Genomic DNA, 16,612 nt, shown 5'->3' with positions numbered 1-16,612 from the left:
TGATAATAGACATACGATAGCACACGTCAAAGCACTACCCACTATCACTTACTTGAAAAGGAGTACACAACAGAATACACAAAGAGCTGTGTAGAAGAAGTTGTTCAAGCATGATACAAATAAATTAAAAATGATCCAAAACATGTATGGATGAAAAACATTTTATTCACCTCTATCAAATATTTCATTTAAGCATAACTACACTCCTCTTTGCATAGTTATTTTATTCAACAATGGTCTGCAATACAAAAAAAGGCAGATAGTGGTCATAGAGTCATGATACAAGTTTAAGCGCTAAAACAGAACCCCAAATAAATAAAGCCCACTTACAATCTTACAAGGTTTTCTCTTTTAAATTGTACAAAAAAAAAAAACTTCAGTCCTATGGAAATTAATTTAATTTAAAACACAGCCTGTCACTCATTTTTGATTTACTGGCTTTGATAACACGTTGTTTGTTTTACAGTTGATTGTACTACACTGATGAGAAACCTCAGTGAATCAGACTAAAACGAACTTATATCTACATTAATGTTAATTCACTATTTTACATCTCACTTTGTGTCCAAAACATCTGTACAAGACACACTTAGGAATCAGGATGCCACAGAAGCCTCACCACTATTTAACCACACACTGAGGAACATTCAGGGGTCAAAGGTTAGGCACTGGGTTAGTGGCTGTTGGAAACTGTGTGCTGCCACACCAGCCGAGCAGCCGGTAGTGGTGTGTGTTTGTGTTTGTGTGTGCAATGTGAGCGATTGTCAGAGCACCTCAGGCTTGTGACGGACAGATGAAACTCAGTTGGAAGGCACAAACAAATGAAATATACTGTCAGTAGGTCAGCACACTTTTTTTTTGTAGATGAGAGGCCGTCTGCAGCGTACACGGGGGGGGGGACTCTCTGGTCTCCATGTGTGTCCGACTGTTTAGTGGTTTTGCTGTATTCACATTAAGGCTTAATTTTCCACAGCTGGGAAACAAAAAGAGGAGATAAAACTTTAATTAGAGACAGAAGATTACCATCAGTTCAAGGACATTTTTACAGAACACCAACACATAATAATCACAGGTCACCATCACCTACAGTGGCACATCTCTCATTTAAGATAATAAAAGCCCACTACCATCAGCTCTAAAGCTTACTAATAAACTAATTATATCTCTTTTGTTTTATTTGTCTCTATCAGAAATGTATGAATTACAAATTGTGATTAATAAGTCAGCTTTAGAGGTCGATTGTTTAACTTTGGGGAGAGTCAAGCAAGCTAGAGATAAGAGTCTGATACTTATTTCACCTTTATGAAAGCGCTGCCGTTCCTCTAACTCTCAGCGGGGGAAGCACATTTTGTGACATTTCCCAAAATGTCAAACTATTCCTTTAAGAATTCACTGTCCCTTACTGCGGGGCACTTTGACGCTTATCAGTGTATAGTACTTGTAATTTGGGCTACCACATTAGTTGATGCATCTTCTCCTTTGAGCGCTCATCATACACTTGTTAAAAAACATTTAAGTCTCAATATGCATCATACCTACTTGACTGCCAGATGGCCTCGACCAAAAGCAGGAAAATTAGATGAACAACCTCAAAACCTAGAGGGCAACATGCAACTGTGAAGGGAAAATCTCATAAGCATCATTTAAGGGCCACTCAAGCAATTTATTATAGCAATACCATAAAGTTGGAGGAGTTACAAGATGTGTAAAACCATGATTTCCTGTTTCCATTCATTTCTTTGTCTTCTTGCACTATTTTTTTAAGACGCAGCAATTTTACCAGTTTGGCACAAAGACTCACTCTGATGTTGAAGCCGAGCAAATCGCTGACCACAGCAGACACAGCGGAGAGGATGACCACTCTGGTGATGTTGTAGATCAGAGGGTTCACGGTCAGACCCAGCAGTCTGAACGGAGTATCCAGCTCCTGGAGGAGAGATGAGGGAGGAGAGAATACACTGAGTCAGCTCGCACATGACAGGATAAAGCATCATTTTTATGAGGAATGGTGATCTAAGTTAAAACTACAAATGGGCAGCTGTTAATGAGGACATTTTTATTGATAGATCAAACAAATCTGAATTTGGAGTACTATGTAACAATTAAGTAATAATAAACTCAGATATATTACTATTCACCATCAATATTAATTGAATTTTCCTATATTTTTTTTACTACTATTGTGTTTTTATTGCTTGTGTATTAACTTACTACTTACTGTTTTTTATTCTTTCTATGGATGTTCTTTCTGTGCTTTTGCTATCCACGTGCTACTGCAATAATGTAAATGTTCCCACTGTGGGACTAATAAAGGAATATCTTATCTTATATTTACATTAATGTGTTTATTGCATGCACTGTGCAGCTGTATTATGCAGTAAAGTATAAATACAGTGTCAAAACTTTGCTACTGTTGATACTTAAATGACCTGACTGGATAAAAACTTGATATAATAACTGCTTAATCATATTTAGGCCATTTTAAATTTGCTATAACGCGCTATATGCTCAATATATTACACTCAGAAACACTTCAGACACATAATTTGCTCACCTTCATCAGTTTTGTAGCTAGTTTCAAAACATTGTTCACAATATTGAGTTCCTCTTTCTTATTGGGCTTTTTCTCCATCTTGAGATACAAGTTGATCTGAAACCAAGGAGAGTTTTACATACTGTGAACTGCAGAATAAAGACCCACGTCATTCATTTAAACCTGCATTGACAAATGAATGAATCAGCTGACAGTGTCATGTCAAAGGGGAACCCATTAAAATCACTCCATGTGTTTTACAGACCTACCTGCTCAGTCAGCAGCACGGAGGAGTTACTGTATTTGTAGTTTGTCTCTGAGCCCAGCGTGGCCAGCCGCAGCAGAAACAGCATGAGGGAGGAGCACCACACCATCAGCTCCCAGTTTGTCAGAGACTCCAGGAATGTCTTGTGGCTGTGTAGAAGCTGAAGTCGAGCAAAGTCAACCGGTTTATACTCCCGCATTACTTTTGTTGTCATGAACAGAGCATATAGCATACTTAAATTGAGTTTGCGTTTTATCTTGATCAAGACAATAAGGGTACATGATTGCATGTTTTATGAATAACTTTCTGCCTGTTATTTTCCGTGAGACTCAGAGTATTTGCATGCATGACTCACACTATTTGCACAGCATTGTTTAATGTTTTCTAAACAGATCAGGTCTGTTGCAGCAGATATGACTGACCTGGGCACAAATGATGAACGAAATGGAAAGTGCTAAAAGGAAGATAGTGGAGACAATGACGTCAACGGATCGCTGCGGCCCTCGTCTCTGCAATGAACAAGAGAGTCAATGACACACCATTACAAACAAAGGCAAGTCTATGACACCCCTCTAGTGGCGAAACTATGTACAGTCATAAATTCACAGGTGAATGTTTGTTAGAGTATAGAATACACACACCCTGAGAAAGGAGCGTAGTGACAACCACATCTTTATGTTCTGCACTTTCTTCAGTCTGAAATGAGGGATCTCAGATTTCTTGGCCTTGCGAGCTGAAGTGAGATGACTGAAGTATTTGGCAAATAAGAGTCTCTGTTGGTAAAACGTGGACATACGTTATCAGACATGCAAAACACCTGACAGAGTTCATCAGTCCTGCAAAGAGGCAGCTCATTACTGCTACTAGGGGAGAGGACATGAGCTAACGTGAGTGAATGAATGGATGGATGAGTGTGAGTGAGATACAGACTCTCTGGATTTATTTAAGTATTTTGCATTGTGAATTTTTGATAAGTTTTAATAGTAGAATATAGATTTAGATATATCTCTTAGAGTTTGTATGATTATTGTCATTACAACTTTATTGAAAGATCAGAGGTGACAGAGCAGGAGAATGGTTTGTTCAATTAGGGATGAAATTATTTTCATTATCAGACCTACTGACATATTTATTACTTAATAGATAGATTATTTATTCTATGAGATATCTTATTTTGTCCAACCAACACTCTCTATTCAGTTTTCTGTCGATCAGCAAATTGATTAATCAACTCCTCGTATCAGCTCCTCATACAATACAAAGTCATCGCTCACCTGCTTGTAGGTCCTCTCAGCCACACACATCATGAAGAAGAACAGTCCTGTGAGAGAGACTCTTTGTACTGTCGTGATGAAGAGGAAGGTGTAGGCCTTGGCATCACGCGGTCCCACCACCAGTCCTAACAGCTCCATCGGGGACAGCGAGCCGAAGTTCGACATGTCCAGACGTTGAGCCAAGCGGAAGGCAAAGGGAAGCAGCGCCAGTGTGGCGGTAACCAGCCCACCAAACATAAGGTAACCCATATCCTGCTCCACCAACTTCACCTATCAACAAGAGAGAAGAAAGAGACGAAGATATAGACAGGAGACTTCTTGTTATACAGTTATTTTTATGTTGATGGAAGTATCAGTTTTTCTTGGCACCTCACTCACTCAGACTGTGTATGATTTTGCAGTTGACAGGTGATTATTTATGTCTGACTGAATATTGCACAGAACAACTTGGTATCCTTGTTATTGCGACAGTCTCAGGTTGTCATCTGTCATTTTGATTTGCTGCCAAACAGCAAGAAGGTGGGTCTTATCTTCAATGAGCCTGTCAGAGAGCAGATGTCTGATGAAGACAAAGAGTAGAGACAGGAGCCCACGAGTGCCGTACTGCTGACAGTGAGGAACCCTTTTATGAAACAGTTTCTATCTCCGTCCATTTGTTAACCTACAGCGACTCTGTGCACTTTTAGCGACACGAGAAGACGGCCGCAGCAGGTTGGACCCTGATCACATGGCGAATGTAAGCAGTACTGCAGAGATTAAGTTGCATTCACATGCATCCTGTTATCAGTTGGTAAAAGCTGTATGGTGTGATAATTAAAAGCTGTGCTGTGACTTTTTCATTTTAAATGTGACTTCCAATTTTTATCTGCTGCTTTAGTTTGTCTTTCAAGATTGTAGACCTTGTACTTATGATATTACTACAGCATTTAAAAGGCAACGCAGTGCGACATCTGAGATTGTGTTGTTGACAAACTGGTAAAACTACAAGTGTTAATGTGTAAATATTGGATGATTTACGTCCTCACAGTTCAAAGGTCTGGTTTAAAACATCTGTATTATACTGCACAAGCTGTTTAACACAAGACTCCAAGCACGTTATCTTTATCGATAAAATCTACACTGACATAAAGAAGAAAATGTATACCCGTGTAAGGATGATCCCACTGATCTCCAATACTGACATGTCTGCTTTTTTACATTCGCCCTGCTCCCATATTATAGCACTGACACGATCCTTGGATGGGTGACACGCCTGCAGCCAGGACAGCTGGTGCTGCAATCAAACACAATAAATAACTTTCAATTATTTGGTGTGTAGAAAATTAGTTAAAATCTAGACATTTATATCTAGACATTACAACATACACATTAATGATGCCAGCACCAAGTTACATCTCATCATCATAAACACAAACTTACAAACATCTTCTCTTTTTTTTATAGAAAGATGAATAGATCATAAATCCAAAAATAAATCAAGTTCAAGATGAGTATCAAAGATTTTTTACTCCCGTGATTCCTTGCTGTAGGCTCTCATCATCGCTACTCGGAGTCATGACTTGTGTGAGGGCCATGCTGGAGTTGTACCTCCCGTTCCCCTCGCTGTCACTGCTCCCTGTGGAGCCGGAGTCGGGTCCTTGGAGAAGCTCCTCCCACATTGTGTCATCGGTGTCGGAGGCTGGACGAGAGCCCTCGCTCGGCCTGAGACGCTCCACTTCACGTGGTTTCATCTTGACGGAAGCTCCTTCCTGTTTAAAATGCCATGGCATAAAAAAGAAACACACACACACATATTTAGAAATTACATATGTTACTCTACTTTTACCTGTCTGTACTTAATCTTTATTTCTGCAACAACTGAATTCTCGATGTAAATTGAAGAACGTTTTATACCATACAGTGAAACATTAATGTCTACCTGAGGTCTTATTGTGGCTTTGGGGTTAGACTTTGTATTTCTATTTCTAACAGATGACGCTGGTGGAGATGCTGGCTGGGCTATAGCAGGGTGTCTCTCTTGATAAAGCAGTGGATGAATCACTTCCACTGGTTGCACCCCCTCCTCTTCCTCACTAGACAGCTCGTCGGATGCACCGAACCCCGACCTTCTGCTTCTCTGTGAGAGAATATCAAGACAACACATATTTCTTACAAACACACTCCAAAACATGTGCACAAATATGACAAATATGACAGATTAAGACAGATTAAGACTATACTGTAATGGTGTAATATGATGCAATCTTTACAAATTACATCTGCATTTTAAGCCTGTTTATTTGTTATGCAATTTTTCAAATCAGTTGTAATATCTAAAAGAAATGTTTATAAAATAAGTGAATTACATCTCAGAACTTAAAATGACTTTCCCAAAAGTTGAATGACATTTTTTTTTTCCAAGTCCAACATTTTTTTTTAAGTTTCTGTACTCCTACACATCACTCAGCAGGCCAACAGAGCTAGTTAATAGAAAATGTTGCTGAAATGTAAATATGGTATAAACAAGCAGTTAAAATGGAAAGACCTTGAGGCTAGAACAGCTCTGAATATTATTTTTTGTTATACAGGAGACCTAAAAAAAAAAAAGAAAAAAAAGCAAAACTATCCGACAATCTATTGAATTCCAGCACAAGTGCTCCAAGCAAATACAATCTTTATTCAAGTTCCAATGTTTGTTATAAACCTGAATTATAGTCAAGGATGGTTATTATTTGCATTAAAGACACAGGTGCTCTATTGGTGCCATTTATCAGCCAAAACTGGGATACATTAATGTTTAAAATCAATGTCTTTCAAAAATGACACAGCAAAACAAAATAAATACATTTAAATATATTAAAAATAACTTGAATGAAGAATGAGACTTAAAATCTACAATTCACAGACAGCTGCTGACTGATATCATTTTGTTTCATGCTGCAGTGCTGAGATTTAGACGGTTGACTGTACCCTCCTCTCCTCGTTTCGGTATAATCGTTGGCTTTCGTCAAACTGCCAGGACCCCTGCTGTTCTGTGTCCCCGCTGTCATTCTTGTCTTCGTTTTTTTTCTGCCCTCTGCCCTTCCTTGGCCTGAAGGAGACAGAGAGAGAGGAGATGGTTGGCACACAGCAGACACTGTCAGCTAAAACCACAGGAGTGGAAACATTATTAAGAGCACTGGAGAAGCGTTATAGCACCTAACAACTTTAGGTTGATTTAAAGTGTTTGGGGCTATCTGTGTGTATGTGTGTGTGTGTGTATGTGTGTGATGTAGGAGTTTAAGCATGTGTCAAGAGGTGAGAGCGTGTTAGTAAAAGCAAATGTGTAGTGCCTAACAATGAGCAAACCACCTCCTTCTGCGCGCAGGGCTGGTGGAGGTGCTGCTGGCAGCTGGACTGCCTGAGGGCCACCGGCTGGACTCAGTCGACACAATCTGGCAGTGCACGGTACCCAGCAGCAGCATCAGACACATGGGCCCAAACACCTCGCTGGCACTCGCCCCAGGGACCTCCAAGAACAGCCCCACTGCTAACACTGAAGGGAAGCAAAACATTTGGCAACAGCAAACAAAGCGGTCTCTCGGGGGAGACATTATACCAGAATTTATGCTTACTAAATGAGGTCTTTCTGTGCCGCTCAGCTGTGATGGATTATTGCTGCACATATAACTGAGTGCAAACTGACAAATGGAGACACAGTCAGGATTAAAGCTGTATGAAGGATTTGAATTATTTACATTCAAGTCAAATGGCAGAAAAACAAAGAATGTGAACAGCATCCTGCCCATTTAAGATATCAAGAACCATGTTATATTTGTTTCCTTTAGAACAATCTGCATTTAGCACCAGTTTGGAGGATTTTTACTGCAAGAGTGTTAGCAGTACTAATGTTTTAATCTCTTTATATTCAGTCTATGGTTTTAATTGAAGAACTACACACTCAAAATGTCACTGTTTGCAATAAAAGTACTTTTAAGCAGCCACTGTCTTTAAAGTGTCCAACTTCTCTTTCTACTTTATTACTTTGAAAACCATTATTAAATCATGGTTGTTAAACATGCTGGCTAAAAGCATCACAGATTAGGTTTATTAGGACATGATTTTTCTTCATAATCTTCATAATGACATCTTTGTAAAAATGTGAACATGAATGATGACTCTAATTTAAACTATGTATAGTATATTTATAGTCAAATTACTTTTTTTAGCAGCAGTGTGAATGAAACTTTGAAAAGTTAAGCAAACCTTGCATGAAGTAGAGCACGAGGATACATGAGGAGATGGCCTTGGAGGTCACGTGGATCCACCACTGGAAGAAGAAGGGGAACAGCAGCACTCTGACCAGACCTTTGCGAGTCAGAGCCGTCCAGGGACTCTCTGGTTTGGCTTTGCTGAATGTGGATCCTGCAGGGGGGGGGGGGGGGTGACAAACAGATTCATTCAAACTATTATATAAATACTCAAAATATTTTACTTTCATTAAAGCAAAGCAGAAAAAGAAGTAAATGAAACTGAGCATACAAATAGAGCATTGTGGGTAATATAGGCATATAAAGCTCATGTTGGTGTTGGGTGTGGTTTAGGGCAAAAAAGGGGAAGAAGACAGTTTGCTATTTCGTGTGTTTCTGTGTTTGCAAATGTTGGCAAATGTGCGTGTTACTAAACAAGTCACGACAGGTGGAGAACTGAGAACTTCATTCACTCTCACCTCTTACTAAATCGACATCGATGAGGTCTGACTTGATGTGACCCGTCTTTTTGGGTTTGCTGTCCAAACCCTATGTGAAAGACAAAGAGTACTTATTTAGTAATAATGCAATAATAACAATTTAGTAATAATACACATAATTATCAAGAGGTTTATTTCTTTACAAAGACTTTTAGGCATCTTACATTCAGATCCGCCTGGCCCAGTGACTTCTCCCAGACTTGTTGATCGTAGGCCCCGATCTGTAGAAAAAACATCACTTTTAAAATCTTCTTCCTTTAAATAAGCACTTCAGAGGATAGTTAGAAAGAATCTGCAGCCACTATATATGAACTGTTACTGTTTTCCTGTGCAAAAATATGGGGGGGGGGGGGGGTGTATATGAATAGCTGCAGCACCTGATAACTGAACACTACTGCATTTTAAATTTAACATCTGAGAAACGCAGGTGCAAAATCTGCAAGCTGGTTTAATGACACACACACACACACACACACACACACACAAAGCAGGAATGAGACTATCAAGGTCAAAACACTGAGAGAGAGGAAGAGAAAGAGAGAGAGAGAGAGAGAGAGAGAGAGAGAGAGAGAGAGAGAGAGAGAGAGAGAGAGAAACTTCGGCTATGAAAACACAATATTACTGGAGCGAATTAAAAAGATGTATTATAAAGTTATTTTACAAGAGCCACCCATTCAACACACGGCTGTAAACGCTTTTATCTCTGTTTCCCTCAGCCGCCTCCTGCCTGAGTATTCTGGCTGAGTTTTAATGACTCCTCGTAGGTCAAATCTAGAGCAAGGGTGTTCAAAGTCTGAGAGTGTGGGCCTCCTCTCAGACAAAGCTTGGAATAAAGGCGCCCTTTAGTTTACTCGCTTGGTTTTGCACAATTCTTGGACGCCTATAGGATCATATTTATGTTATTTGATCCCACAGATATTCAACAATTGAGCCAAGGTAGTTTTTAACTTGATGTAATAACTATAATGTTATATTTTATTCACCTCCCTCTTTGAAAACCTCTAAATTTCTGTATGATTGAAGCAGTTCAGACAGGTCTTTTATATTTCATACTTCTCTGTTTGCAACAATAATCTAGTTAAATGAGCCTCTTGAGACAGTTTACGTTTACTCACATATATATATAGCCCTTTAACAAATAATGTTAATACGAATATGTGTTGGTTGAGCCGTTACCTGACCGAGAGCTGCTTGTTTTTTGGCTTTTTTAATTGCTTCAAATCTAAGTAGAAAGGCACACAACGATATAAAGTAGGCTGTAGGGCAGAACTAATATTTGCAGCCAATAGACTCAGACAGCTGGCCAGCCTAAATAACTGAAAGCAACAAAAGCAAAGAGAAAGTCTCTCTCTTTGCCTCACTATCATTTGAGTTAATCCTGACCAATTTTTACATGTGTGAACTGTAAAAACACCCTATACACATTTCTTTTAGCCAGACCTTTCCTAATTTGACCTACAAAAATGGAAATAAAACGCTTCATTGTTTTCATTTTTGTGCAGCTGATACACATTTTTATATATGCAAATATACACATCTTGCCTGTGTTAATCACAAAAATCAGCATTCAGACATGTTGTTGTGTTAATTATATTCTTTACAATGTTAACCTGGACCATAAAATAGAGATTGTGAAAGTCTTTTTTCCACAAGGTTAATCAGACATGTATTAATGACTGATGGGGGAATTTATGAATGTGAATTGGTGTAGAGACTAATTACAAGTCAGAATATGAACAGTATGTAAGGGTTAAAATTATATATAAACAAGTGTCTTAATTAATAATTAATGAGTGTGATTTGTTTTGGGAAGTTTTTTTTTTAATTGACAACATTGAATATAAATAAATTGTTAAACACACTTGTAATAGTGTCTGGTGTTTTACATTAATATTTTTATACTAAACATAATGGCAATCTGGAAATGATTAAGTCTAGCATAATTACACTGAATAACTTAGGTGATGTACGTGCACACAAACCAATCATAGGTCAAAAAATGTTAAATTTGGGTGATTTATAGCGATTACTGAAGAGCTCTTCATTGCTGAACTGAACCAAATGATGTGGCTCACTAAAAACAGACGTAATTCCCATCACAACAACTTCAGCAAGAGAAAAACACTTTTTAATTTATTGCACTCCGCTGCCTTTCAGACATGCCCATCATTACAGGTTGTGTTTAAGGACATGTATTGGCTTGTGTCGGGCATCAGATCTTACTGGCACGCTTGGCTGGGCTCATAAAGTCAATTCACTGAGGCAAGCAGCAGCAGGCATAGTAAATATCAACACATAATGTTTTTCCATTAACTACTAACCTGTTGAACTGGTCTTACCTTCTCTTGATACCAGGCTATTCTGGCCATTGTCTGTTTGATGCTGGAAACCAGTGAGAAGTCAAGAGTCAGGTCATTTCACACAAGGAGAGCAGCACAGGAAAGGAAGAGGAGGAAAAGGGCTGGGCAGGGATCCAGATGTGTTCACTATTAAAACAGAGAAACACAGCCACATTAAAATGAAAAAAAACATATAACACTGCAAAACTACACTCAACAAACTAACATGTTAAACGTATAGCTGCAATAACACAGCTGTGAGGCAAGTAAAAACATTGAGTAACTAAAGTTTAGGGTAAAGTTAGCTTCCCCTTTTAGCAAAAAATAGACAAAATAATGTTAATTGACTTACCTGGAATGAAAATGAATAGCTGGTTTTTGCACAAACTGGAAGACACGTTTAAGTAATCATCCCAAAAACGATGACTGGTCAATAAATAGTTTTTTAGGGGCGTTGCAGCGTCTTGTTGTCACACTGTTAGCTGCTGTCTGCTTCACTTCATCTGACACTTTTAACGCGATTTCATCTCCTTACAAACCTTACATTTATAGACTGTTTTCTTCATATGAACATGTCTAATTGCTGATGTGTTTACTTCTTCTGCTCTATACTTCACTAATTTCACTTTTGTTTAACATTTGGCTCAATCTTCCACTTCCCTTTTCCGGGGTTTGTGCTCTTTAACTAAGGTAGACTTCCCTGAGTAATGTCTGTCAGGTTGATGTTGTGGTCAATTTGTGTGCATCTTTAATCTAAAGCGTCTAAAATAGCTAGATAATAAATTGCTACCATCATTCATAGTGTGAATTCAACCTTTTTCCCCTCTACATTGTCTCGTGAACATTTAAATATTAAAGCCTGTAGCCCAGTAACAGAGGGAAATGCTGCCTGACAGGCTAATCTGAGGGAATACTTTACAATGTGTATTGTACAGAAGTGTATTACATTCACTTAAAAAAAATAAAAAAAGCTGTTTTATTTAATTTCCTTTCTTTTTCTGTTTTTCAGATGAATTTTTTCCTGTTTTTCTGAGTATTTTTTTTCCCTTTTCTGTTTTTGTGAGTTTTTTTGGTTTTTCTGATTCATTTTCTTTTTTTCTTCTTCTTCTTCAATTTCTTTTTCGGACCAATTTTTTTTCTGGATTAATGAAATACTTAAAAACTGTTGATGCTCTTTACCTTCGGAAACGTATTTCTGTCACGCCAGGAAAAGAAAGCATCAGACTGAACATCTAATCACATTATAACATGAAACTTTTTTTTAATATCACATTGATCCAGCTGTATACAGCAGGATAAATCATATCGACCCTTTTAAGGTAGTGGCATTCATTCATTGACGTAGGAAGAGCCTCCATAGAAGCGCACAGAAGCTAACACACAGAAGCGCACAGGTTGTACAAGAGTTCATCACAGAGTCAACCTCTGAGACTAACCATGACTTTCATGTTATAATGTGATTAGATGTTCAGCTTTGATGCTTTATTTTCTTTCTAGCGTGACAGAAATACGTTTTCGTAGGTGAGGAGCAGCAACAGTAGGTTAATAGCCAATTAGTATCTCGGTAATTCAGAAAAAAATACTCCAAAAAAAGTTTTTTAAATATTTTTTTCAAGTGAAAGCAATATCCTTTTGTAGAAAATAATCCTTTCCAAATATGGCTGACATAATGTCAGTGACATTGCAGCCAATCAGAGAGCAGTGTGAGAGAGCGCATAGAGGTGAGATAGTGACAATGACAGAGCTTAAGTAATCATTAACTTTATTATCAATTTATGTGCCATAATATTTTCTCGATCAATTGATCAAAAGTCAAAATACAGTGAAACAACTCCTTATCATATTTGCTTAAAGGCCAAGGTCACACTTTCATATAGCAGATTTATTTACACAGAGATGGTTTATTGTGGCAATTTATTTGTTTTATTTTATTTATGTCATCACTTTCACCCTTCACTGCTTCTTTTTTCTACTGTACTGCTGTTTCAATATACATTTCTATGAAGGGGATCAATGAAGATACATATCTTACTTATTTTCTTATCTTGTTTTGTGGCTACCAACAATCCAAAAAGACTGACAAATATTCAGTTTATAATTACAAAAGACAAACAAAAGTGTGAAAATATTCAATACTATAACTGAGGAGCTGGAGTATGACTTTACCTGTTATTTGATTATCATAATCAATTAATTAGCATTCATTTTTTGATTGACTAATTGACTAATTGTGTCAGTTCTGCCAATGATGAAGATGATATGTATTGTTGCTCTAATACAAAATGACCACAAGCCACACAGCAGTTCCATATACCTGTATATTTATGGTTTTGATGGATATATACTGTATATATGTATCAGAAAAATCCCTGTAACACCATTTCAAAATACTACTTTCTATCACTACTTTCTGAAGGGTTCATTGCCTAGCTAAATGCCAATCATCTGTGCGCCAGTGTTCAAAATGATACCATGGTCTGAGAGTATAATTCTGCACGTCAGTCGACAGCCTGTCAAGATAGTGAAAGAGTCATTTGTCATTCGACTCCTGCATGTCCGCTGATGGTTGGTCTTGCTCAGATGCACACGCGATCTTTGCCTTGACCTTCTTGTTGGAAGAAATGATAAAGTACGGGCTGAGAGAGGCATAGCAGGAGGAGAAGAACACTCTCATATCAGCCACCACTGGTGACACCTTAGCCACCGTGAGCATGTAGATCCAGATCACATTGTCAATCCCAAAGAAGACCACATACAGAATAACCAGGGTGACTACAGTTTTGGCTGCCCTGGTCTCTGCCCCACCACCCTGAGAGCGGCGGATGCTTCTCACCTGGCGGCTGTGGCGGTGGAGAAGCAACAGGATGTAACCACTGGAGCCCACCATCAGGGCAACAAAGGCAAAATCCCTTCCAGAGACAGCCACCCCATTTATAACGTAGGACAGATTGTCTCTGAAGTCTACGTGACAGAAGCCCAGGTTGAGGGTAAAGGCAGGCACGGTGCCATTACGTGGTGCCATAGAGAAAAAAGGGGCTGCGATACAGATGGCCATGTTGAGGAGCCATAGTCCTGCAAAGGTGGGGAAAACCAAGGAGGGAAGTGCAGGTTTCAACCTGGACAAACGGGGCCCAGCAGGGGCGATGGTCACTGCCTGAAACACACTGAGCATACAGGTGATGCAGACTGACAAAGCCCGGCCAATACGGTAGGCATAAATCACCACCTTGCAGCCTGGATCATTTAGCAGGTCCTTCAGTCCAAACACTGTCATGGTCTGGGGGACGCAGCGGGTCAGCAGCAGCATCAGGTTGGCGAAGGCCAGGTGGCACAGGATCATGTCCACAGGAAGGATCTTGGGTTCTGTGTAAATGATGTGGACATACGCCATCAGCACCACAGTGTTCCCCAAGATGCCCATACCTGTTTGCAAGAGGAAGGAGACCCCTTTGATGGTCACACACAGATCCATGACACCAAGGCCTGCATCGATCATGTTTTGCAAAGCAGACAGAAAATCAAATCTGTTATAAATACAATAAACAGACACCACAGAACAAACATCTTCCAAGTTGATCACATTAAGTTACATGAACAGATAGCCTAAATGTTATCCTTCATTTCTTGGATGTCAGTGGAAACGATGCTCACCTGAAGTTGCAGATGAAACGTAAGGGTCTGTTACGCACAAACGGTTTAATAGCCCGCTTTCATATAATTTATAGTCTTCGATGCACTTGGAGATCATTGGCCACCATTGCTGTGTTCAGCCTAGAGTTTGGAAAATTTAAGCTACAAAATAATAATAGTCTCAGAGGGCAAGCTCAGCACAGCACAGGGAATACCACTGAATTTAATGTAACATCCTAATCACCTTCACAATATTCACCACTTTTTCCTCAATAGCAGAAACAAAGGAGGAATGTATGTGCCACACAGATTTCAAACTCAATGTATAAATAATAAGTGAAGATGATTGTAGCAGGAGTATCTATATATAACCATGGTCTATATGAGCTATAGACATAGAGCGGATTTTTCTGTACATCAAGTTTAAGATGAATGTGATGTAATTTTTTCAAATCAATGTTGTTTTTAATGAGTGAAGGTGTTGCAGGCTGCACATCAACACAGCATTACAGATTAATTTTAGGCTTTAGTGTTGAGATGTTTTCCATCATCATAAATAGTAACTGAGCAGCCTTAGGTCACATGAATAACATATGTGGATTCTTGTGTGTATTCTCAGCTCGAGTGGTATTTCCCTGTACTTAAATTCCACATGTCAGTTTTCAATTTCTGAAGAAACTGACTGCATGTCAGTCTTACAACGCCATTTCCCCGTGGAGCTAAGAAACAGAGTTTAAACAACCCCTGTGGAGGTACCAGTGTGTGGTTATTGTTGATGCAAAAGCAGCCTGATGATGCCTTGAATGAGCCATCAAGAGGCTTTTACATGCACAGCTGGTGCTTTAATTTGTGCTCCTTGTCTCCACCATGTCCTGAGAGCATGTTAAAAGACACAGAGGAGCAAGACAATTAGCCATATAACAATGCATGTCTGTACTAATTGGCAGCATTGGGACAACCAGCCATTATTCATTTACAATCTTAACTCTCAGAGCTGACATATGCTACAACAGAAGTTTGCAATTCTTACCTGTGAAGGTTCACCAGCACTTGCTTTATAATCTGCAAATGGCAAATGTGTCTTACATTAAAGTATTTTATAGGTCATTTATGATAAATTGGCTCAACTGCAAAATTGAGACTGAGTCTTTGTGATGAAACTGTTGTTTGAGAAGCGTGATTTCTCTTGGGAACAAGCCTTGGAATAAAGCAACATAAGATGTGTTATTTCCCTATGTTTCTTTTTTTTTTTTTTTAAACATGTTTACATGTTCAGAGAGCTAATTAAAATGGCAAGTTCAAGCATGTCCTTCCCCGGGGATTGCATCATGTAGAGTGCAGTGTATTGCAAGTTTAAGAATCCAGGCTTTTCCCCTCCCGACATGAGATTTGTTTTTTTTGGTTTTGGTTGATGTAAATATTTTTTACACTGATACAATTTTAAATTTAAATTAACTAATTCTTTTACAATAATACCCTTAGAGGTGAATTTAAAATAGGTCATGCCAAACACTACAAGGACAGTGTCTTACTATCAATGTGTTTTTCCTTTGCAGGCAACACCATAGTGTTTCTGGTGAATGTCTATACAGTGAAAATCTTATAATTTATTAATTTTGCAGGAATAATAAAATACTATTCATTATACTGGCTTTATCGAAACAGGAAGTCAACATTTTCATACTGGTAATAACATTGTTTGAAATAGTTTGCCAATTTTAAACAGTCATGTATAAGGCATCATCTAATTGGTGACTGTTTTAATGTTGCTTCATTATATACAGTATAATGTACTACTGCTCAGGTTAATTCAGATAAATGTCAGATTTTTAACCCATTGGACATTTAAGTATGCTGGTGAGA

General features: G+C 38.6%; 2 protein-coding genes across 2 annotated transcripts; both read right to left on the bottom strand.

The window, feature by feature from the left end:
* Nucleotides 1-155: 155 nt before the first annotated feature.
* Nucleotides 156-11,755, bottom strand: phtf1 (putative homeodomain transcription factor 1). The gene is made up of 17 exons (XM_053316603.1): nt 11,472-11,755; nt 11,120-11,266; nt 8,945-9,001; nt 8,760-8,829; nt 8,297-8,455; nt 7,403-7,586; nt 7,022-7,142; nt 5,991-6,188; nt 5,581-5,820; nt 5,217-5,345; nt 4,073-4,342; nt 3,440-3,571; nt 3,221-3,307; nt 2,803-2,958; nt 2,555-2,650; nt 1,802-1,927; nt 156-973 (listed from the first exon to the last, which is right to left on the bottom strand). Exons 2-17 carry the CDS (start codon nt 11,147-11,149, stop codon nt 953-955), a joined length of 2,076 nt encoding a protein of 691 aa, XP_053172578.1. The 5' UTR covers nt 11,150-11,266; nt 11,472-11,755; the 3' UTR covers nt 156-952.
* Nucleotides 11,756-13,649: 1,894 nt separating this feature from the next.
* LOC128356160 (olfactory receptor class A-like protein 1) lies at nt 13,650-14,591 on the bottom strand. Its single transcript, XM_053316612.1, has one exon. The coding sequence runs from the start codon at nt 14,589-14,591 to the stop codon at nt 13,650-13,652; it is 942 nt and encodes a 313-aa protein (XP_053172587.1).
* Nucleotides 14,592-16,612: the final 2,021 nt, after the last annotated feature.

Source organism: Scomber japonicus, chromosome 3 (assembly GCF_027409825.1).
Source record: "Scomber japonicus isolate fScoJap1 chromosome 3, fScoJap1.pri, whole genome shotgun sequence".
In the NCBI taxonomy this organism is placed as follows: Eukaryota; Metazoa; Chordata; class Actinopteri; order Scombriformes; family Scombridae; genus Scomber; species Scomber japonicus.
The sequence above is the reverse complement of the archived record's forward strand: the minus strand, read 5'-3'. Positions and strand labels throughout refer to the sequence as shown.

Coding starts and splice junctions, on each gene's coding strand:
- phtf1 (XM_053316603.1), bottom strand. CDS start 11,149: ATGGCCAGAATAGCCTGGTATCAAGAGAAG. Junction 9,002..11,119: donor TAGCCTGGTATCAAGAGAAG/GTAAGACCAGTT, acceptor TTTTTTCTACAG/ATCGGGGCCTACGATCAACA. Junction 7,143..7,402: donor AGCCCTGCGCGCAGAAGGAG/GTGGTTTGCTCA, acceptor TGTCTCCTTCAG/GCCAAGGAAGGGCAGAGGGC.
- LOC128356160 (XM_053316612.1), bottom strand. CDS start 14,591: ATGGATCTGTGTGTGACCATCAAAGGGGTCTCCTTCCTCTTGCAAACA.